The 23,756-nt window shown below is 37.7% G+C and overlaps 1 protein-coding gene across 2 annotated transcripts in view; it reads left to right on the top strand.

Annotated features, from left to right (window-relative positions):
• Positions 1 to 23,756, top strand: part of LOC130907841 (plexin-A1-like) — a 599,840-nt gene that overhangs the window by 457,520 nt on the left and 118,564 nt on the right. For both annotated transcript variants that reach the window (XM_057823323.1, XM_057823332.1), the window contains exons 12-15: positions 3,815 to 4,038; positions 11,755 to 11,906; positions 18,765 to 18,885; positions 20,651 to 20,787. In XM_057823323.1, coding sequence (XP_057679306.1) covers positions 3,815 to 4,038; positions 11,755 to 11,906; positions 18,765 to 18,885; positions 20,651 to 20,787 — 634 coding nt within the window. The remainder of the gene's footprint in view (positions 1 to 3,814; positions 4,039 to 11,754; positions 11,907 to 18,764; positions 18,886 to 20,650; positions 20,788 to 23,756) is intronic.

The raw sequence follows: 23,756 nt of genomic DNA, 5'->3' as shown, positions 1-23,756 counted from the left end.
TGAAAAGCAAGCCCAGATCTTGACATTCCCACCTCCATGCTTCACTGTTGGGAGAAGGTTCTTTTGGTGGTATGCAGTGTTGACTTTTCGCCAGACATGGCGGTTTTGGTTGTGACCAAACAGTTCAATTTTGCACCTACATCAGTTGATGAAAACTCTTTTTAATTTAGTCTCGACAACACAACTGTTAAAAAAACAAAAAAAAACTACTGAATTGATTGATTAGGAAATCAGGTTGAAATAATAGAAAATTCCAAAATGTTGAGGGGGTTCACAAACTTTTGAGCAGCACTGTACGTGCATGCAAATTATGTCCCGGGGCAAAGCTTTTGTCAACATCTGTGGCAAGCAATTCAAATCTGTTTTTGTTGCACTTCAAGTGTAGGATAAATCTGTTGCTGGTGAGGTGCAATAAATATTAGAAGGTTCTATAACACAACTACCTGTCTGTTCTTCTCTATTCAACTGACTTGAATACTGCTCAGAAAATTTCAAATTCTTTGACATACAACAACTTCTTTTTAAAGTAACGGAAATAGTTACTTTCCCTGGTAACTAGTTACTTTTACTATAGAGTAATTCAGTTACTAACTCAGTTACTTTTTGGAAGAAGTAGTGAGTAACTATAACTAATTACGTACTTTTTTAAAGTAACGTGCCCAACACTGTTAATAGCACACATTATGTAAGCATCCTTGCTCACATACTGTATAAAGACCTCCTCTTCATTTTCTCCTCCTTTTTTCCACCCATCCTTCATTAATCCTTTGCCACTCCATCCCCTCTTTTTCTCTTTTAACATCCGACCCTTATTACTGTATTATCCGTCTGAGGAAGAGCATTTTGGCGCTTGCCCAGCTTTGCCCTAGTGTGAAGTGGAGATGTTAATTAAATCATTCATTTGCTTCAGATTAATTAGCGTTATGCTACTTTTAAGATAAACCATTGCTAATCAGATTAGGGCGCGCTAAGGCCGAGGCTGAGGCAGAGGATTCGGAAAGAGCTCACTTTGAAGTGTCGCACTATGTGCGGATACTGACGAAGAGAAGGGGAAGGAAGGATGATTTTCTTCTATCCTCTGGTCCGCTTTTTCTTTTTTAAACATCTTTGTTATTTTAGACACCACCAAATGCTAATTTTAATGGTGCTTGTGCTTTCATGTGTGGATGCGACTTTATTTCCATAATGCCGTTTGTAGCCAATAACGCACGCACCAAAGTGCAGACACACACACACGTTTAGTTCCTTTCATCAGCCGCCTCTTCTCAGGTGTTAAAGGTTATTTGTGTTCATTTTTAGTTCTAATGACTTTTTCCACTCTGAGGAGTTATATTTTTGCACAACAAATTATCAATTTCCCTTTGGCATTAAAACAAATTAACCGTTGAATTAATTTCTGGAACATTTGAAATATGCATTTATTCATTTATTATTTTATCTTTCATCATCACAACTGTTTTAGCATGTTTTAATTGGTTTATCATGAAATACATGTGTTTATTTCATATCCCACAGTGTTGTGTAAATGTGACTTAAACGCCCTTTTTCATTGTTTTGCTTCTTCTGAGACTTATCACCAACCACTTTAAACTTCAAATAAACATTCAAAACACTTGAAGATATTAAAATAAACCTTACATGATGATGTATTAAGAAAATAAAGTGGTGAGAGTGTGGCGTCATGGTCCATCAAAGTACCCAGGTTTCCTTAAGGCAGCATCATTTGGGGTTGCTTTGATAGGCTGTGTCTCTCAAGCTAACATGCTTCTCGACAAGGCCACACCACCCACGCCAGAACATGGCCAAAAGTTTTGAAACTGGAAGAAAAAAAAAGATCTGAAAGCGGAAAAAAGATCTAAAAGTGAAAAAAATGTTTGAAACGGAAAAAAATAAGATCTGAAAGTGAAAACAAATCTGAAGGTGAAAGTTAGACCAAAAATATTAACCAAAAAGTTATTATTTTATTGCTGCTGTTGTTATTATTAATATTTGAACCTGAAAATATCAACTTTCTAACTGAAAAAACGTCTTTTTTTTTTTTTTTTAAATTTTGAAAGATTCAAGAAGAAAATTCAAAAAAAATTTCCCAAGCAATTCACTTTCAATTGTTGATCAATCACATAGCATTTTGTTACCCATCAACGCATTTATCAGTAAAGTTAAGCTAGACTTCGCGCAATATTGCAGTGGTTCCCAACCTTTTTTTGCACCATGGACCATTGTGATAAGGGCCCAAGGGGGAAGGTTTGCATAGGGACGGTAGGGACATAACACTACCAACTTTTCAGTCTTCTTAAATTGACCCCACTAAGCAACTTTATTTGCATTATATAGTGACTTCCGTTATATGGGTAATTTAGAAAAAAACACCTCCTTAAAACTGGGGATGGGGTGTGTGTGGGGGGGGGGCGGGGGGGTCCCTTGTTTCCAGTGTAAATCGACTAGAAATAAGTGAAATGATCTGCCAGTGCTTCAAGTAAATTTTACCCAGATTTCTTGAAAACAGAAGATAGCTAGCTGAAAATAAGCTCAACACACTTATTTTAAGCAAAACACTTGTATATTTAATTTTAAGAACATTTCTGACGTTTTTTTTTTTTTTTTTTTAATTCAAGAATGGATATTGTTCAAAACATTATTTGAAAGTTTTTTTTTCTTTCTTGATTTAGGTGAAAAATGACCAACTTTTAGATGTATAGGTTTAACAAGAACAAATAGTCATATTTACCTAATTTGATTTCATTTATTTAATGGGAATAATTTTACATAAATGGAATAAATTGCATTAATCTGTTAAATAGCCTTCAACACTCAAGACAAGTTGGAGAAAATTATTCGACTAGATTTAAGAAAAATGATGATGTTAAAAATCGACATTGAGGGTTCGGCCCTCCTGTTACATGTGCCGGGGAAGGATGTATTCTCTGTAACTAAACTTATTTTGATGATAATTGAGAAATCGGGGTGGGATTTAATAAGTTTTCTTCGTCCCACTCCCTTTCAGGCATTTTTTATTTATTTATTTTTTTTTTTGTCTCTGTTGTTTCTTGAAAACAAAGATCTGTATTTGTGAAGATGGATGTAACTGCCCGAAATGAAATGAAATTAAAAAAAAAAAAAATTTAAAAAAAAGTTGTTTTGATAAAATTTGTACAATTTTCAATCAAAAAATTAAATAGTAGACCGCCATTGTTGATGCCAGTAATTACTTACACAGTGCTCATGGGTGCTGAAGCCTATAAAATCAGTCGCACCCAAGCGCCAGCAGAGGGCGACAAAACTTCAAAAAACACAAGTAACAAGTGGAGATTGCACTGTGCTGATTGGCAATGAATAATTATTATTATTATACTATTAAATATAGTACTATACTATAATATTAATGCTAGATTTTGAATCATGTTGGAAAGGCGAAGTCAGTGTTCTGAATCTGATTACATTTCATTCTTTTGCACTAGTTTTCTATCAGCATTTGAACTCAGTTTATTTGTGATTTATTATTGTTATTTACGTTTTTATTTGTACTTGAATAATTTAAGTGTTCCAAAATATTTTTGTGAATTGATAAGCGTAAAAAAAAAAAATCATCGCTAAATTAGTAAAAAAAAAAAAAAAAAAAAAAAAAAAAAAAAAAAAAAAAACATTTTTTAAAATTATTAGATTAGTCGACTAATCGTAAAAATAGTAAAATAGCCCTAACTTATCATTCTTGGTCACAAATCTGAAACAGAATAATGACACAACTGCTTGCTTTCATATATTATTAACATCAGGGTCATTAAACGCTTGTTTTTCATTCTGTTTTGTCATCCAGCTCACCTGTATAAGTGCAGGGCACTACGTGACAGCTGTGGCATGTGTCTGAAGGCAGACCCACGGTTCGAGTGTGGGTGGTGTGTCCTGGACAAGAAGTGCTCCCTCAGGCAGGAATGTACTATTGGTGGGAGTTCCCACCTACCGCTTCAGTTGACTGACGGGGGAGGCTGGATGCATGCTGCTTCTGGAAACAGTAGATGTATCCACCCCAAAATCACAAAGGTAAAATTAATAAGACAAAGAAATGACAGCAAATCTTTAGCTTTGAATGTAATATACAGTTTGTTTGTTTTTCCCTTTACTGTAGCTGTATCTTTTATGATGTCATTAATTGTGTCAACAATATTTTTTATGACTGGAAACTAAATAATATTGATTACGTTTGTGTTTCAGCATTGCAGTAGGACAACAGCTCAAATTGGGTTTTGGGAATAAAATAGCTCCACAATTATCATAACCTGGCACAAAAGGCATTGACTACAGAAAAATGTTTAAATTAGTGCTGTCAAACGATTAAAAAATTTAATCTAGTTAATCATTTGTCAACTGTGTGATTAATCATGATTAATCACATTTCCTTCGGGATGAATAATGTTGCTCTTCAGGAAAAATGTTTTAGGAAAATATTAGAGATGCCGATCGATCGGGTCCGATCACGTCATTTTCAAAGTATCGGAATCGGCAAAAAAATATCGGCCATGCCTTTTTTTAATATATATATATATGTGTATATATATATATATATATATATGTATTTTTTAATTAAATCGTTTTGTAATTGTATTTAACGTTACAAACATAATTTGTTACACTCATCCAGAATCTTTAGTTTAGGCTAAAGGTAGGGTTATCAAATTTATCCCAATAACGGCGGTAATTAATTTTTCTAAAATGTATCACGCTAAAATATTTAATGCAATTAATGCATGCGCTGCAGGACCCACTCACGCATTGTCGCGCTCAATCTGTAATGGCGATGTTTTACCTATATAGAGAGCTAAAAGGCAGCGTAAAATGAGTAGAGTGAATTTTGGCAGCATTTGGAGCCTTTTTTTAATTGGCAATAGCCTTACAATCCCTCTCCCTCTGATTAGAAATATCATGGGAAGCAATGTGGGGAAGCACGGTAGCAATTGATCTTTTTCTTAACACCTTAAGTTATTTCCCAACGCAGAGAAGAAATATCAATTGGTAGCACTACGCACAGTCATGGTTCCACTTCCCATCATGCATTTGGGCATGCCTACAGTATCATTTACTGAAAGCTCAACAAATACACTAGATGGCAATATTTAGTCACAGTATACAAAGTCACAAGTCCTTCTATCCGTGGATCCCTCTCACAGAAAGAATGTTAATAATGTAAATGCCATCTTGAGGATTTATTGTCATAATAAACAAATACAGTACTTATGTACTGTATGTTGAATGTATATATTCGTCCGAGTTTTATTCATTTTTTTCTTAATGTGTTGCCAAAATGTATATGGTCGGGAAAAATTATCGGGTATAAATGCTACAGTGTATCGCAAAAGTGAGTACACCCCTCGCATTTCTGCAGATATTTAAGTATATCTTTTCGTTGGACAAAATCTTTTTGTGGGACAAAACGACACTTTTACACAATGAAAAGTAGTCTGTGTGCAGCTTATATAATAGAGTTAATTTATTTTCCCCTCAAAATAACTCAAAATATAGCCATTGATATCTAAACCCCTGGCAACAAAAGAGAGTACAACCCTTAGAAACTACGTACATCCCTAAATGTCCAAATTGAGTACTGCTTGTCATTTTCCCTCCAAAATTTCATGTGACTCGTTACAGTAGTGCAGACAGCATTGCTGCAGAGATTGAAGAGGTGGGGGGGGGGGTCAGCCTGTTAGTGCTCAGACCATACGCCGCACTCTACATCAAATTGGTGTGCATGGCTGTCACCCTAGGCAGAAGCCTCTTCTGAAGACTGTACACAAGAAAGCCCACCCGTCTCATCAGACCATTTGACATGGTTCCAGTAATCCATGTGCTTGGTTGACATGTCTTCAGCAAACTGTTTGCGGGCTTTCTTGTGTACTGTCTTCAGAAGAGGCTTCTTCCTGGGATGACAGCCATGCATACCAATTTGATGTAGAGTACGCCGTATGGTCTGACCACTAACAGGGCTGACCCTCCACCTCTTCAATCTCTGCAGCAATGCTGACAGCACCCCTGTAACGAGTCAAATGACATTTTGGAGGGAAAATGACAAGCAGTACTCAATTTGGACGTTTAGGGATGTATGTAGTTTCTAAGTGGTGTACTCACTTTTGTTGCCAGGGGTTTTGATATTAATGGCTATATTTTGAGTTATTATATTAACTCTATTATATAAGCTGCACACGGACTACTTTTCATTGTCAAAGTGTAATTTTGTCAGTGTTGTCCCATGGAAAGATATACTTAAATATGTGCAGAAATGCAAGGGGTGTACTCACTTTTGTGATACACTGTATTTAGTTTATATTGGGTGTGTTAGACTAATACAAACAGTCAAACAGTAATTATGAGAAAATATACTATTCCCTAATTTATTATATTAAGTGTGTTAGAGTAATACAAACAGTCAAAATTACTATTTACAGAAAAAATACTATTCCGTTCACCGGGGCAAATTAGCGTTGCACAAGGTAGTGAAACTAGATCAATACAAAAATGCAGTATATTAGTTGAAAAGATACAAAGATAACAAATAACGTAATGTCATTCAGTACCACATCTCAATCCATCATCATCGTTTGAAGGGCATACAGTTACCTGCAGAGATCTAAGGCTGATCAACTTTGATAGACCATTGCGTCAGCCATCTATGGTGAATCCCCAGAGCTCACAGAATCTCTTCTTGGTGTCCTTCACAGAGAATGAAAACTGCTCTATTTTAATGTGTTGCTATTAAAACAAGTACACGTTGGCTCCTTGGGTTCGCCCTTGGCATAGAAGCTGTATCATTACACAGTGTTACATCAAACTAGCACTGTGAAGGGGAAGACTGATTGATGATTATTTGATTGTGTTTTTTTTTTTTACAAGCATTTTTTCACCAAAAGGTATACGTTTGTGGTTTCTGTGAGCTTTTTACAGATCATTGCAGTCTTATGCTTCTAAAAATCATGTTATTTACGGAGTTAAATTTAATTGGTTTTGCTTTTTGCTAAACCATTTGTATTACAGATAAAAGCAGGTAAAAGAAGCCCCCTTTCCAGGCTAAAAGTTAACATTTTAGAAATGATAAAAATCATAAAATCATATTTTTACTCACATGTAGCAAACTTCAAATAGCACTCTTTGGTTAAGTGCACCCAAAATTTTGCTTACCTGAGGCAAATGTTGCATTGATGCAGACTTTTGTTGTTAAGTGATTTTGGAGTGCTGAATCCAAATCCGACCTGATTTTTTCCCCCTATAAACTGTATTTTTTTGGCTTTTTGCAAAACAGATTCAAAGATTTTTTTTTCCAGTTCCAAGTTATCGGAAAGCAATATTTTTAACAAAGTAGGAACATGTGGGAAAATGTGACATGTTCTGTACGGCACCGCTGCCAAAGCGCTCAAATATATGAAAATCTGTTAACTATGACAAGCTAATGTTCGACTCCTCTGGGAGTCCTGTAGGGGGTGCTTTGGGAATACTGTCCCCTTGGTAATGGCTGTTCGGTGTCATAGTTTGGTCCGCATTGCCGGCAGTAAGTCAAATTTGTTCCCAGTGCAGGTTGGACTCCGTCAAGGTTACACTTTGTCACCAATTCTGTAAATAATTTTTATGGACAGAATTTCTAATCGCAGCCGAAGCGTTGAGGGGGTCCGGTTTGGTGGCCTCATCATTGCATCTTTGCTTTTTGCAAATTGTGTGGTTGCTGTTGGCTTCATCAAGCCGTGATCTCTAACTCTCACTAGAGCAGTTCGCAGCCAAGTGTGAAGCGGTTGGGATTAAGATCAGCACCTCCAAATCCGAGACCATGGTTCTCAGTCGGAAAAGGGTGGCGTGCCCTCTCCAGTTCGGGGATGAGATTCTGCCCCAGGTGGAGGAGTTCAAGTATCTTGGGGTCTTGTTTACGAGTGAGGGTAGGAGGGCGTGGGAGATGGACAGGCGGATCGGTCCAGTGCAGAGTCTGCATCACTGCAGATCCCGGAACAAGCGGCCAAAATGAGTTTCCTCCGCAGGGTGTCCCGGCTCTCCTTTTGAGATATGGTGAGAAGCTCAGTCATTAGGGGAGGACTTGGTGTAGAGCCGCTCCTCCTCCACGTTGAGAGGAGCCAGTTGAGGTGGCTCGGGCATTTGATCCGGATGCCTCTGGGACGCCTCCCTGGAGAGGTGTTCCGGGCATGTTCCACCAGCGGGAGTCCCCGGGGACGACCCAGGACACCCTGGAGAGACTATGTATCTCGGCCGGCTTGGCAATGCCTTGGGATCCTGCCAGAGGAGCTGGTTGAAGTGACTGGGAAGAGGGAAGTCTGGGCTCCCCTGCTAAAGCTGCTACACCCTCAACCCGACCACGTTTAATGGATGGATGGATGGATGGATGGATGGGGCTAAAAAAAAAAGGGAAAATGTAACTCACCACGCGCTGAATCAAGCTTTATTAACAGTGGCCTCTCCTAAATTTTAAGGGCAAATATCCTTGGTCGCAGGCATCATGAGTTCTTCTCCAATCTTGAAAGGTTTCTTGGCTTTAGCAATACGGTGTGCCACGAGATGCTCTCAGTACATTCACTTTTATTGCCGCTTTGCCAGCTTTTAGTTACATATCATGCAGAATGGACTTAGTCCTCTTCTGGCTCAGCATGTGGCCTTTTCCCTCTAAGACGTCTGTTTTTCAGTCATCTTCCCTAACGTGTGGGTTTATTATTCCCGGGAACAAATCTAATGAGCCTACGTCATTATAGAGGACAGGTGCACATAGATAGCTAATCCGAGCGATACGACCAGAAGTACCGCGTCCGCCATTTCTGAGGTGTGCTGCGTGCAGCACACAACTAACAGGAGCTAACGGTATTGTTTACATTGACTGACGCTAGGTTGCTATAGGTGTGCAAACCAAGGGCGTAGGTTTGGTTTCAATATTGGTAGGGACGATATAACAGCATGAGCTGCATGTACACTTTTTGCTGGTGACAGGACATTAATAAGACCAAACAGATCGGGTGAACGGCGGTCAGGGCTACATTTCTCACCAATAAGAACCTAATTAATTGATAGGCTAAATGATAAATGCAAAATAAATCTGTATTGACTTGTACTTTCACTATGCAAATTTTACAGTATAACGTCTTAATCTGATATTTCTTCTTAAACATAGTCGAATAATTTTTTTCATCTTGGTTTGAGTTTTAAAGGCTAGTTAACAGATAAATGCGTAAGATTCTTCCACTTACTTTGAGTAGATATTACCATTTGTTCTTATTAGGCCCATACATTTAAAGTTGGTAGTTTTTCCTCACCTGAATCAAGAAAAAAATGCTTTCAAATAATATTTTGAATAATATCTATTCCTGAATGAAGAACATTTCTGACAAAGGAGGTGGGTTTTTGCAGTGCATATGTATTAGTTCAGGTCATACACTATTCGATTGTGTGCTTTGTTTTCAAAAACTATTGGAGACACATTTTGAAAAATTATAATAAATGTCAGGATTTTATTAGCAAATTTAAATTGTATTATTTGAACTAGGGCTGTCAATATTATTGCGTCAATGGGCGTTAATTAATTTTTTAAATTAATCACGTTAAAATATTTGACGCATTTAACGCACATGCCCTGCTCAAATAGTTTAAAATGACAGCAAAGTGTCATTTCCACTTGTTTCTTGTGTTTTTTGGTGTTTTGCCGCCCTCTGCTGGCACTTGGGTGCGACTGGTTTTATGGGTTTCAGCACCATAATTATTATTGACATCAACAATGGCGAGCAACTAGTTTATTTTTTGAGTGAAAATTTTACAAACTTTATTAAAAGAAAAAATTAAGAGGGGTTTTGATATAAAATTTCTACAACTTTTACTAACATTTATCTTTTAAGAACTACAAGTCTTTCTATCCGTGGATCCCTTTAACAAAAAGAATGTTAATAATGTTAATGCCATATTGTTGATTTATTGTTATAATAAACAAATACAGTACTTATGTACAGTATGTTGAATGTATATATCTGTCTTGTGTCTTATCTTTACATTCCAACAATTTACAGGAAAAATATGGCATATTTTATAGATGGTTTGAATTGCGATTAATTTCGATTAATTAATTTTTAAGCTGTGATTAACTCGATTAAAAATTTTAATCGTTTGACAGCCATAATTTGAACACAAATTATGTTAACATACACAAGAAATGCAAACTTGTTAATCATCTCTTAAGCATCCAGGAATGGAAAAAAACAAAACAAAACAAAAAAAACATTTTTCTTAGTACCACTCAAAATTGTCTTTTTAAATAAAATACATATAACAAAAAAAAGTTCTTGCTTATTTAGAGCGGGTCCGCTACACTATTATTTGCGCTGGCCGAAAACAAACTTCTAATATCGCTCCTCTTCGAAGCGGGTGGAGGAGGGCATGCTGACATGCAATGTAATTTCTGAACTGTGATTGAGAGTGTGCGCGTGGGTCGGAGGTGGGTCAAGTCATCAGCCAATCAAACGTGCGTTTGAGGGAAAAAAAATGTAGCGGCACATTCATGAAGTCAAAAAGGGGTAAACGTAAGTCTGAACATCACAAAAATATTTCATTTAATGTTGGTAGGGTCAATTCTATCGTTACAACATTTGGGAAGACAATCTAAAAGACCTAAATAACTGAAAACATTATATAATGCAAATATAAGGTTGCTTAAAAGTTGGTGGGGACAAATTGAGCATCCTAAAAAGTTGCTAGTGTTTTGTTCCTACCATCCCTATGCAAACCTACACCCTTGGTGCAAACACCCCAGTAATGGCGGCCAACCAGTTTGAGGGCGAAGTACACAAATCTCTTCTCGGATTAATCAATAGAGTAGACACTACATGCATATTAACAAATTATTTATTATTTCTCTGCGGCCCGGTAGTTAATGGTCAGTTACTGGTCCTTGGCCTGGTGGTTTGGGATCCCTGCTACGAGACCAACTAAATTCATCATTTATATCTCTCGACCCACATTTGTAAGTTTCTAAAAAAGACAAAAGTGTTTCTTAACATGCAATATTATTTATAAAATGCTTTAAAATTTATTGTAAATTTTTAATCTGCTTGGAAATTAACTAGTTAATTAAACCGTTTAAGGTATACTGGCATTCATCTGTGCCAAAAATAGCATACCCACACTACGCAGTTTGATCTGCCAAGCAGTGGTGTAATACAGAGAAATGGACAAATTACACATAATTACCGTGTGATGCTTATTACTGATGAGGCATATGTAAGCATGTACCTGGTTCAATGTGTGTGTTGGTAGCAACCACCAGCCATCCGTCACTATATTTGTTTTGTCACACCGCATTACGCATCATAATCTGGTGTGATAAATCACATTATGGTTTCAAAAAGCACCACTGAATGTTATCCCACCACAGCCCGGAAAATACTGTTGACCAATCCTTGGTAATAGCTTTCAATTAAAGCTTTGAGATGTCCCTTTGGTCTTGGTTTGGTTTACTGTTTCATCGACTTGTTTCATCTTCCTCTATGTTACTTTGCAAGAGCTTTATTTGACAAATAGCAAAATCTGTTTTCAATAAATAATGAATTACTGTGTTTGCCCCAATGTGTAATACTGGTTTAATATGTGTGGCCACGGGTGCCACATTCTTTAAGTCCAATAATGGTGTTCAGTGGAGACTAAATTTAGCCATTTTCAACGAAGAAATCACAGTGAAATATGTCGACAGTGTGTCAATACATTGAATGAATTGAAGTATTTCACTTTTGGCTGCAGTTGTTTCCAGACACAGGACCCCGCCAAGGGGGAACGCGGGTCACCATCTTGGGAGAAAACCTGGGTTTGCACTTCAGAGACATCAAGACGGGCGTCAGGTTAGGCAAGGTGCCCTGTGTCCCCATCGAGACAGAGTACCTGAGTGCCGAAAGGTAAATTCAAAGACAGACACTTACAGTGTATCCAAGCACAATGCTCAAGTTGAATTTGACTTGCATAATGATTTAATAATAGAGGACAGTGATGATTCAACTGTAGATTAATGCATGTCTGCACTGTGATTTTGCTGTACTGCACTGTAATATTTATCAGCTGTCTGATAAAAATACATTCCCTTCTGTCAGGAAATAAAACACAACCAGTATTCTATTCTAAAGACAGTCACAAGGAAAAGGAAATCTTATATCCGAATTAGAGCCATTCGAGTTCCATTTTTTAACGTGCACGGGGACGACCTCGGACTCTTCTGTTGTGCATGCCCTTTTTTTTTTTTTTTAAATTTTTTTTTAGCAAAATTACATGATAATACATAAAGATGTCCCGATCCATCCCGATCGATCGGGTCCAATCACGTCATTTTCAAAGTATCGGAATCGGCAAAATAATATCGGACATACCTTTTTTTAATATACCGTATTTTTCGGACTACAAGTCGCTCCTGAGCATAAGTCGATCCAGCCATAAAATGCCCAACGAAGAGAAAAAAAACATATACAAGTCGCACCGGAGTATAAGTCGATTTTTGGGGGGAAATTTACTTGATAAAATCCAACACATAGAACAGACATGTCAAATAAATGTACAGTGTACAGTGTATGAACAACGAAATGTGAATATACTGTCCTACGTTAAGGCTCGGTCCTGGCTATACAGCGAACTCCCAAAAGACAATGCTGGACGTCCGTATAATTTGCTGAATCAATTTGGTCCTCGATAGAAAACAGGTTCGCATCAACGTAAATAAATGATAATTAGGTACTATTAGTAATAAGTAACAGGTTGGCATGCGTTCGCTATCATTAGCACATCGTTCAAACAACCGCACAACTGGCTCTAAGTGTCCGATCGCGGGTGGAAAACACACAACAACAACAGAAAAGATGATACACGCAGGCGTTGCCTCTGTAGAGATGATTTATAAGCATAAACAATGAAAGTAGGTTCGCAGCCGTCTATTCTCTCTAGCTAACTCGCCCACTCACTCACTCAGAGCTACGTAGCTGTCCGTCTTCTTCTGGCGTGTCCCGTAAACAAGTGCGAGTGCGCCCTCACGTGGGCGTGAAAGCGCCACAAACTAAATGCATCCATTTCAAGATAAAAAAAGTCAATAATACAACTGAACACACACTGCCAAAGGCAGAACGCGAATGTGGCCATAGCTATAAAGAGTTATTCAGATAACTATAGCATAAGAACATGCTAACAACTTTACAAAACCATCAGTGTCACTGCAAAACACCAAAATAACATGTGAAATTATATCATAATGTGTTAATAATTCCACACATAAGTCGCTCCTGAGTATAAGTCGCACCCCCAGCCAAAATATGAAAAAAAAACGCGACTTATAGTCCGAAAAATACGGTATATATTTTTTTATTTAAATCGTTTTCTAATTGTATTTAACGTTACAGACAAAATGTCTTACACTCATCCAGAGTAGTTTTGGCTTAAAGTAGGACTATCAAATTTATTGCGTTAACGGCGGTAATTAATTTTTTTTAATTAATCACGTTAAATAATTAACGCATGCGCTGCACGACCCACTCACGCATTGTCGTGTACAATCTATAAAGACTCTGCTTTACCTATAGATAGCGCTAAAAGGCAGCGTATAATGAATAGAGAGAATTTTGACAGCCTTTGGAGCAATTTTATATGTGGCTAAAGCCTTACAATACCTCTCTCACCAATTAAAAATAACGTGGGAGGCAATGTGGGGAAGAAAGGTAGTAGTTGATCATTTTCTTAACACCCTATGTTCTTTCCCAACGCGGAGAAGATACAGTGCCTTGCAAAAGTATTCGGCCCCCTTGAATCTTGCAACCTTTCGCCACATTTCAGGCTTCAAACATAAAGATATGAAATTTAATTTTTTTGTCAAGAATCAACAACAAGTGGGACACAATCGTGAAGTGGAACAACATTTATTGGATAATTTAAACTTTTTTAACAAATAAAAAACTGAAAAGTGGGGCGTGCAATATTATTCGGCCCCTTTACTTTCAGTGCAGCAAACTCACTCCAGAAGTTCAGTGAGGATCTCTGAATGATCCAATGTTGTCCTAAATGACCGATGATGATAAATAGAATCCACCTGTGTGTAATCAAGTCTCCGTATAAATGCACCTGCTCTGTGATAGTCTCAGGGTTCTGTTTAAAGTGCAGAGAGCATTATGAAAACCAAGGAACACACCAGGCAGGTCCGAGATACTGTTGTGGAGAAGTTTAAAGCCGGATTTGGATACAAAAAGATTTCCCAAGCTTTAAACATCTCAAGGAGCACTGTGCAAGCCATCATATTGAAATGGAAGGAGCATCAGACCACTGCAAATCTACCAAGACCCGGCCGTCCTTCCAAACTTTCTTCACAAACAAGGAGAAAACTGATCAGAGATGCAGCCAAGAGGCCCATGATCACTCTGGATGAACTGCAGAGATCTACAGCTGAGGTGGGAGAGTCTGTCCATAGGACAACAATCAGAAGTACACTGCACAAATCTGGCCTTTATGGAAGGGTGGCAAGAAGAAAGCAATTTCTCAAAGATATCCATAAAAAGTCTCGTTTAAAGTTTGCCACAAGCCACCTGGGAGACACACCAAACATGTGGAAGAAGGTGCTCTGGTCAGATGAAACCAAAATTGAACTTTTTGGCCACAATGCAAAACAATATGTTTGGCGTAAAAGCAACACAGCTCATCACCCTGAACACACCATCCCCACTGTCAAACATGGTGGTGGCAGCATCATGGTTTGGGCCTGCTTTTCTTCAGCAGGGACAGGGAAGATGGTTAAAATTGACGGGAAGATGGATGGAGCCAAATACAGGAACATTCTGGAAGAAAACCTCTTGGTATCTGCACAAGACCTGAGACTGCGACGGAGATTTATCTTCCAACAGGACAATGATCCAAAACATAAAGCCAAATCTTCAATGGAATGGTTAAAAAATAAACGTGTCCAGGTGTTAGAATGGCCAAGTCAAAGTCCAGACCTGAATCCAATGGAGAATCTGTGGAAAGAGCTGAAGACTGCTGTTCACAAACACTCTCCATCCAACCTCACTGAGCTCGAGCTGTTTTGCAAGGAAGAATGGGCAAGAATGTCAGTCTCTCGATGTGCAAAACTGATAGTAACATACCCCAAGCGACTTGCAGCTGTAATTGGAGCAAAAGGTGGCGCTACAAATTATTAACGCAAGGGGGCCGAATAATATTGCACGCCCCACTTTTCAGTTTTTTATTTGTTAAAAAAGTTTAAATTATCCAATAAATTTTGTTTCACTTCACGATTGTGTCCCACTTGTTGTTGATTCTTGACAAAATATTAAAATTTTATATCTTTATGTTTGAAGCCTGAAATGTGGCGAAAGGTTGCAAGGTTCAAGGGGGCCGAATACTTTTGCAAGGCACTGTATATCAATTGGTGCCCCTACGCACAGTCATGGTTGCACTTCCCATCATGCATTTGGGCAGAAGTTAAATGGCTGCAGTATCATTTACTGAAAGCTCAACAAATACACTAGATGGCAATATTTAGTCGCAATATACAAAGTCACATTTGTCATTTAAGAATTACAAGTCTTTCTATCCGTGGATCCCTCTCACAGAAAGAATGTTAATAATGTAAATGCCATCTTGAGGATTTATTGTCATAATAAACAAATACAGTACTTATGTACTGTATGTTGAATGTATATATTCATCCGAGTTTTATTCATTTTTTTTCTTAATGCATTGCCAAAATGTATATGATCAGGAAAAATTATCGGGAATGATTGGAATTGAATCGGAAGCAAAAAAAAAAGCAATCGGATCGGAAAATATCGGGATCGGCAGGTACTCAAACTAAAACGATCGGGATCGGATCAGGGGCAAAAAAACATGATCGGAACAACCCTAATAATACATGGTAAATGCAGAAAGTGAGTACATGGCATGCAGTGATTGGTTAGTTCAGAATAGCAACAGTTTAGGAAGTACCTTATTTGGTGTTGTTTCTCAAAACTGGATGCTTACTGTGAAACAAGTGAAATTTATCACAGCTCAATCGGGGGATTTTCCACAGAAAACATCGTCAGGTACGACCTTGGAAACTTAGCTGTAGCTGGGACGAAAGGGAGTCAAAACTTGATAAGGCAGTCAACTGGCGTCATTTTGGAAGTTCAAAGAAATACAACACACAAACCTGGATGAATAGTCTTAACAAATGAATATAGTATCACACCAGTTATGTGTTTTATAAGCATGAATAAAATATATTCTTTCACACCTTGAATAAACCCATCTAATTTCTATTGATACATCCATTTTCTTTAGAAGTTGTTCTTATTATGGTCGCTAGCACCAAAGAAGCTCACTACACTGCAAATTTAAAACGTCTTAATCAGATTATTTTTCGTAAATCTAGTCAAATAATATTCTCAATCTTGTTTTGAGTGTTAAAGACAAGTAAACAGATTAATGCGTCAGATTATTCCACTTAGTTTAAGTAAATATTGTTTCTTCCTAGAAGCCCATACATCTAAAAGTTGGTAATTTTTCACCTAAATCAAGAAAAAAATGCTTTCAAATAATGTTTTGAACAATATTATTGAATTATGAACATTTCTGACAAACAAGCTTTTTTTGTCAGATTAAAGATACTAATACCGTATTGGCCCGAATATAAGACAGTGTTTTTTTTTTGCATTGAAATAAGACTAAAAGTGGGAGACGTCATGTATTCGGGGTCTAGACATTATACCCATTCACGACGCTAGATGGCGCCAGATATCATTGAAGCGAATGCTGAACTTGAGGAGTAATGTTCTGTCATGACAGATCTCAGCTACTCTCAAGTTTAACCAGTTTGCATTATTTTATTGCAATGTTTTTTTCCTTATTCAGATTACATTCGGGCAAGTACGGTATTTTGCTTAAAATAAGTCTGAAGTTTATTTTCGACTCGCTATTTTTATTTCAATAAATCTGAGTAAAAATTACTTAAACCACTGGCAGATAATTTCACTTATTTCTAGCAAATTTACACTGAAAACAAGGGAATTTAACGAGGTTTAAGGAGCTGTGTTTATGCAGTGTAACAGTAAGTCGAGACATAGATATTAAACCTAGGAAGTCAACAGCGCAAACATGGACCAAATGTCATCAAAACTCACAGTATATAATTTCAAATTGACCACAGTGTGTTCAATTCATAACATTTCATTAATCGATAAGACCGAGTAAAGAAAATATGATAAATCAGAAAGTGTATTCAATTCATAACATTTCATTGATCGACGGACCAATTCATAACATTTCATTGATCGACAAGACCGATAAATCAGAAAGTGTATTCAATTCATACATTTCATTGATCGACGAGACCAATTCATAACTTTTCATTGATCGACGAGACAAAGTAAAGAAAATATGCTAAATCATACGTTTGCGTATGATAACACCTGGATACTTCAGTCTGTTGTTCTCACCCATTACTCTCTACATATGTGCTTTCCCTTTTTGCATCCCTCTATTCTGATGTTTGATTTTGTTCAATGTCCTGAATGGCTGAGGAATTGAATTCAGACAAATCAAAATCTTCTCTCGCATACATGCGGACTTGTCAGTGAAACTCGAAATTCAAATGGAACAGACACTTCACTTAATATTCATATCCATCCTGACTTTCTACCACATCTTCAATTATTTTTTTAATTGTGTCCCATTAGTCACACAATTTGATGATCTTTTTGCACATACACTGCTAATTCCCAAAATTCCAAAACACTGTGTGCTGCTCTGGCACGAAAACAGTTGATTCCTGTATTGTGCTAAAAGTCTATGAAATTACAGTGTATCACAAAAGTGAGTACACCCCTCGCATTTCTGCAGTTATTAAGGTGTATCTTTTCATGGGACAAAACTGACAAAATGACACTTTGACACAATGAAAAGTAGTCTGTGTACAGCTTATATAATAGAGTTAAATTTATTTTCCCCTCAATATCACTCAAAATATAGCCATTAATGTCCAAACCCCTGGCAACAAAAGTGAGTACACCCCTTTGAACAAAACATAAATCCCTAAATGTCCAAATTGAGTACTGCTTTTCATTTTCCCTCCAAAATGTCATGTGACTCGTTCCAGGAGTGCTGTCAGCACTGCAGAGCTTGAAGAGGTGGGGGGTCTGCCTGTTAGTGCTCAGATCATATGCCGCACTCTACATCAAATTGGTGTGCATGGCTGTCACCCCAGGATCAAGCCTCTTCTGAAGACGTTACACAAGAAAGCCCGCCCGTCTCATCAGACCATAGGACATGGTTCCAGTAATCCATGTGCTTTGTTGACATGTCTTCAGCAAACTGTTTGCGGGCTTTCTTGTGTACCGTCTTCAGAAGAGGCTTCCTCCTGGGGTGACAGCCATGCACACCAATTTGATGTAGAGTGCGGCGTATGGTCTGAGCACTAACAAGCTGAACCCCCACCTCTTCAATACAAATACGTTGAACACCTACACTAACTATGAATATGTGGATGCTGTTATCAGCGAGATGAATTTCCGGTTGACAGCATGTGACTTGGTGAAAATTTGTTATCTTGCCTGTTTATTTATTTACATTTTATTTAAGCGTATTTTTATTTGCTTTCTCGGTTTTGCGGTGGCAATGAAAATGATCATGTTATGTAGTAGGTCCTTACAATGTCTAAGGCTTTAATTTTGTTAACAAATGTGAATGCATTCCCTATTAAGTAAACTCTTATGCTCTTTCTCCCTCTTGGCTGTTATCCATCCATCAACCAACAGAATAGTGTGTCTGCTGAATGATGCTACAGGATACAGAGTACAAGAAGCTCAGGTGGAGGTGTGTGTGAGAGACTGCATTAATGACTACAGGGCCCTCTCCCCCAGGCCATTCACTTTTGTGGTAAGGATAGTAGCATGAAACTTTAACCAAATGGGTATTTTTTATAACTGTATTTTGGGGTCCAGGGCAAATATTTGGGACCTATTTGATCCACAACCCCTCTCTCGAGGTTCAGTTACAGTGGGGCAAATATGTATTTAGTCAACCACCAATTGTGCAAGTTCTCCTACTTGAAAAGATTAGAGAGGCCTGTAATTGTCAACATGGGTAAACCTCAACCATGAGAGACAGAATGTGGGGGAAAAAAAAAAAAACAGAAAATCACATTGTTTGGAAAATAAGTATTTGGTCACCTACAAAGAGGCAAGATTTGTCGCTGTCAAAGAGGTCTAACTTCTAACGAAGTCTAACGAGGCTCCACTCGTTACCTGTATTAATGGCACCTGTTTGAACTCATTATTGGTATAAAATACACCTGTCCACAACCTCAGTCAGTCAAACACCAAACTCCACTGTGGCAACACCTGAGACAAAATTGTAGACCTGCACCAGGCTGGGAAGACTGAATCTGCAATAGGTAAAATGCTTGGTGTAAAGAAATCAACTGTGGGAGCAATTATTAGAAAATGGAAGACATACAAGACCCCTGATAATCTCCCTCGATCTGGGGCTCCATGCAAGATCTCACCCCGTGGCGTCAAAATGATAACAAGAACGGTGAGCAAAAATCCCAGAACCACACGGGGGGACCTAGTGAATGACCTACAGAGAACTGGGACCACAGTAACATAGGCTACTATCAGTAACACAATGCGCCGCCAGGGACCCAAATCCTGCACTGCTATACGTGTCCCCCTACTGAAGCCAGTACACGTCCAGGCCCGTCTGCGGTTCGCTAGAGAGCATTTGGATGATCCAGAAGAGGACTGGGAGAATGTGTTATGGTCAGATGAAACCAAAATAGAACTTTTTGGTAGAAACACAGGTTCTCTTGTTTGGAGGAAAAAGAATACTGAATTGCACCATACCCACTGTGAAGCATGGGGGTGGAAACATCATGCTTTGAGGTTGTTTTTCTGCAAAGGGACCAGGACGACTGATCTGTGTAAAGGAAATAATGAATGGGGCCATGTATCGAGAGATTTTGAGTGAAAATCTCCTTCCATCAGCAAGGGCATTGAAGATGAGACGTGGCTGGGTCTTTCAGCATGACAATGATCCCAAACACACAGCCAGGCAACAAAGGAGTGGCTTCATAAGAAGCATTTCAAGGTCCTGGAGTGGCCTAGCCAGTCTCCAGATCTCAACCCCATAGAAAATCTGTGGAGGGAGTTGAAAGTCCTTGTTGCCCAACGACAGCTCCAAAACATCACAGCTCTAAAGGAAATCTGCATGGAGGAATGGGCCAAAATACCAGCAACAGTGTGTGAAAAGCTTGTAAAGACTTACAGAAAACATTTGGCCTCCGTTATTGCCAACAAAGGGTACATAACAAAGTATTGAGATGAACTTTTGGTATTGACCAAATACTTATTTTCCACCATGATTTGCAAATAAATTATTTAAAAATCAAACAATGTGATTTTCTGTTTTTTTTTTCACATTCTGTATCTCATGGTCGAGGTTTACCCATGTTGACGATTACAGGCCTATCTAATATTTTCAAATGGGAGAACTTGCACAATTAGTGGCTGATTAACTACTTATTTGCCCCACTGTATGATGTAGTTCAAGTGTTGCAAACACACTGTTAAATGAACTCAATTTGTTGTTATTCTAGATTCAGTTCAATGGTTTACATGTGTTTGTTTTGTGTCTTTTCCAGACGCCATTTTTCACTGGCATCCAGCCTTCTCAGGGTCCAATTTCTGGGGGCACCCGTGTCACTATAGAGGGAAGCTACCTCAATGCAGGCAGTTCTGTGTCTGTCAGCATTGGTCCGCAACCCTGCCATTTTAAAAAGTAGGAATATAGTTGTCACTCAGGATTACAAATGTGTTTCTTTATTTGCCACAAAGTCTGTTTGAAGCAAAGTAAATTGCATTTGACATTTGATGACCCCCTTAAAAAACTGGGTTTTAAAAATGGGTTTGAAAAGGGAACAGAACGCAAAACATAAATCTGCTGAAGTAGTTGTTAATTTGTACAAGAAACATGAGTGCCAACACCATGAAGGATGAAACATGCTTGTAACCATTCAGTCAGTATTTGCAGGTGTATGTCATATGTGCTCGCACGAGAATCATTCACAGGCACTGACAACGCTTCGCCTGTACTCACGTAGGTTTTTCCTTAATCTCAGGCAAAGAAAACATTCCCAACTATCTCAACTGTAGCATGCATGTCAAATGCAGGGATTAGCCCCTGCTGCTAATCTGTGTTGAAGCAACTACTGTTTGCTAGCTTTGATGTTGCTGCAGTCATTTCTGTCGCAGCCCTCTCACAGTAAATCCATTTGATTCCACTTCACCACAACTATGTATTTATCTGTCAAACCTGAACTTTGCCACCACATTTGTCGCATTTTATCAAGGTTGCTGCCGTATGTATTTAAAAGGAGTTGCTATGGTTACTGGCCGGCGAGGAGATTGTAGATTCTTTTGCCTCTGGTAAATGGGGATGAAACACAGCAACATAAAATCAAAATACTGTACATATTTTGAAAAAAAAAGGCTTAGTTGCTAGGGGTCTGCTCTCTTAGGCACCCCACGATTCGATTCGATTACGATTCAGGGTGCTACAATTCGATTTTTGAACGATGATACGGATATCACGATTATCGCGATTCTCAATGCATCGTACATTACTGATTAATAAAGTAGGCAAACAAATTTATGTCCATTATTTATTTTAAAAAATCATGATTCAACAGGAACGATGGAAACATGCCCATACAACAAAGAGCTGCCCTTAAACTGCTTTTTTATTTATATATTTTTTACAAGAAAGTGCAAAAACATTAACCATTTTAAATGGAGTACCTATTTCTCTTAACAATACAATAAAGTTTACACTGGTGGAATGAATTCCATATTTTCTGGACACAAAGTGTCTTTAGATATAAAACTTCTTTTAACCAATATACTTTGTTTTCACAGTGTTACCTCCCTTGTGTAACTCTTGGAGTAACAGGTGGAAATCACAACTGCTCTCGATCACTTTTAACTTGTGGCGTTTATTGCCGAGCACATAAAAAAAAAACAACACCGCCACACACACACACTCATTACAGCGCGCGCACTTTCTTCTCTCACTGCCCGCCCACGCGCACACACGCCTTTCGGCTCCCAGGCAGCACTTGCAACAACAGATTTCTGTACTATTTCGCAAGTTTGTAGTGCTACCACTGTACTTAATCATGGTTTTACATATTCTGCATATGAAATACACGTTAGCGAATTGGCTAATTAGCTTAGCGTTCGGTGCTAACTATTAACATCTCAGAAACAACAACAATAAAGGCTAAACAGTACAAGAGGGTTCGTGTACTCACCTCTTATAGACGCACACAGGACTTAGCAACACACTCAGGACATTTTTCAATTGAAATGCCTTAAAATTACTGCCGGACATCTGAAAGACAAGGTGCAACGAACTCTCTCTTCCCTCTCGCTCAAAAAAATAACTTAAGCACAAAAGGGCCGCGCTTCTGTACCTGCCTGTCTCATACACAAATTTATTTTCCAGTCTTTTAAAAAAAGAGTAAATCTCTCTCCCAGTAACCAGCAGCATCCATCATAACGTTGTGTGTGCATCCGTTAACAGTGTCCGGGCGGCAGACCTGTCTTGAATTTTGTTCTGCTACAAGCGGCTGTCATAAAGTTATGAGTGAAAATCATCCTTTTTGAACCATTATGAATCGTAATCGAATCGTTACGTGTCGAATCGTGATGCATGTAATAATCTAACTTTTGGAACTTCTCTATTAGTTGCTGTCAACAAGCACTAGCTACACTGCGAATGTATAACGTCTTAATCAGATTATATTTCTTAAATCTAGTCAAATAATTTTCTCCATCTTGTTTTGAATGTTAAAGACTAGTTAACAGATTAATGCATCAGATTATTCCACTTACTTTGGGTAGGTATTACTATTTGTTCTTATTAAGCCCATACATCTAAAAATGGGTCATTTTTTAGCTGAATGAAAAAATAATTTGCTTTCAAACAATGTTTTGAACAGTATCCATTATTGAATGAAGAACATTTCTGAAATTTCAACGCTTTTTTTTTTTAGATTATATATACTAATTTATTGCTTAAAATAAGTCTGATTTACTTATTTTCAGCTAGCTATTTTTTCTTATTTGATGAAATCTAAGTAAAATTTACTTGAAGTACTGGCAGATAATTTCACTTATATCTAGTGGATTTATGATGAATACAAGGGAATTTAACTGGTTTAAAGGAGGTGTGTTTTTGCTGTGTAGCAAATCCCCTTAATTGATTGACTCGGATCATTAAGAATTAGGACAAACGTCAGCCAATTCATAGCTGTACTAAATTTGTATCTGATTATGTAGCTTGTCAGAACTGCACTTTTAAACACAGCATTTATAAAGCTTTAACGTTATACACATTTACACAATGAGCGGATTTTTGGTGGCCGAAAAGTGTAATCGCATGTAATTGACTTTATAAGTTGTAAAGCAATAAAACCGCAACAAAAATGAATGAAATGAACAAAAAAAAAAACATTTTTATAATGGGTCGAAATTATTTTTCGAGCACCTTAGACAGTCATTTGCTTTGCATATAATTTAAAATATATGTATATATATTAGAGAGAAAAAAAAAAAATTTAAATGATTTTTTTCGTTTGATTTTTTTTTTTTTTTTTTTTTTTTTTTTTTTTTTGATTGAAGCAACTTTTTGGGGACTGAATGATTTAGACACAAATGTCCTAATTATAATATGGCTCAAACACAAAA

This window comes from Corythoichthys intestinalis, chromosome 2 (genome assembly GCF_030265065.1).
Source record: "Corythoichthys intestinalis isolate RoL2023-P3 chromosome 2, ASM3026506v1, whole genome shotgun sequence".
NCBI classification, from domain to species: domain Eukaryota; kingdom Metazoa; phylum Chordata; class Actinopteri; order Syngnathiformes; family Syngnathidae; genus Corythoichthys; species Corythoichthys intestinalis.
This window is presented reverse-complemented; position numbering and strand designations above follow the sequence as displayed.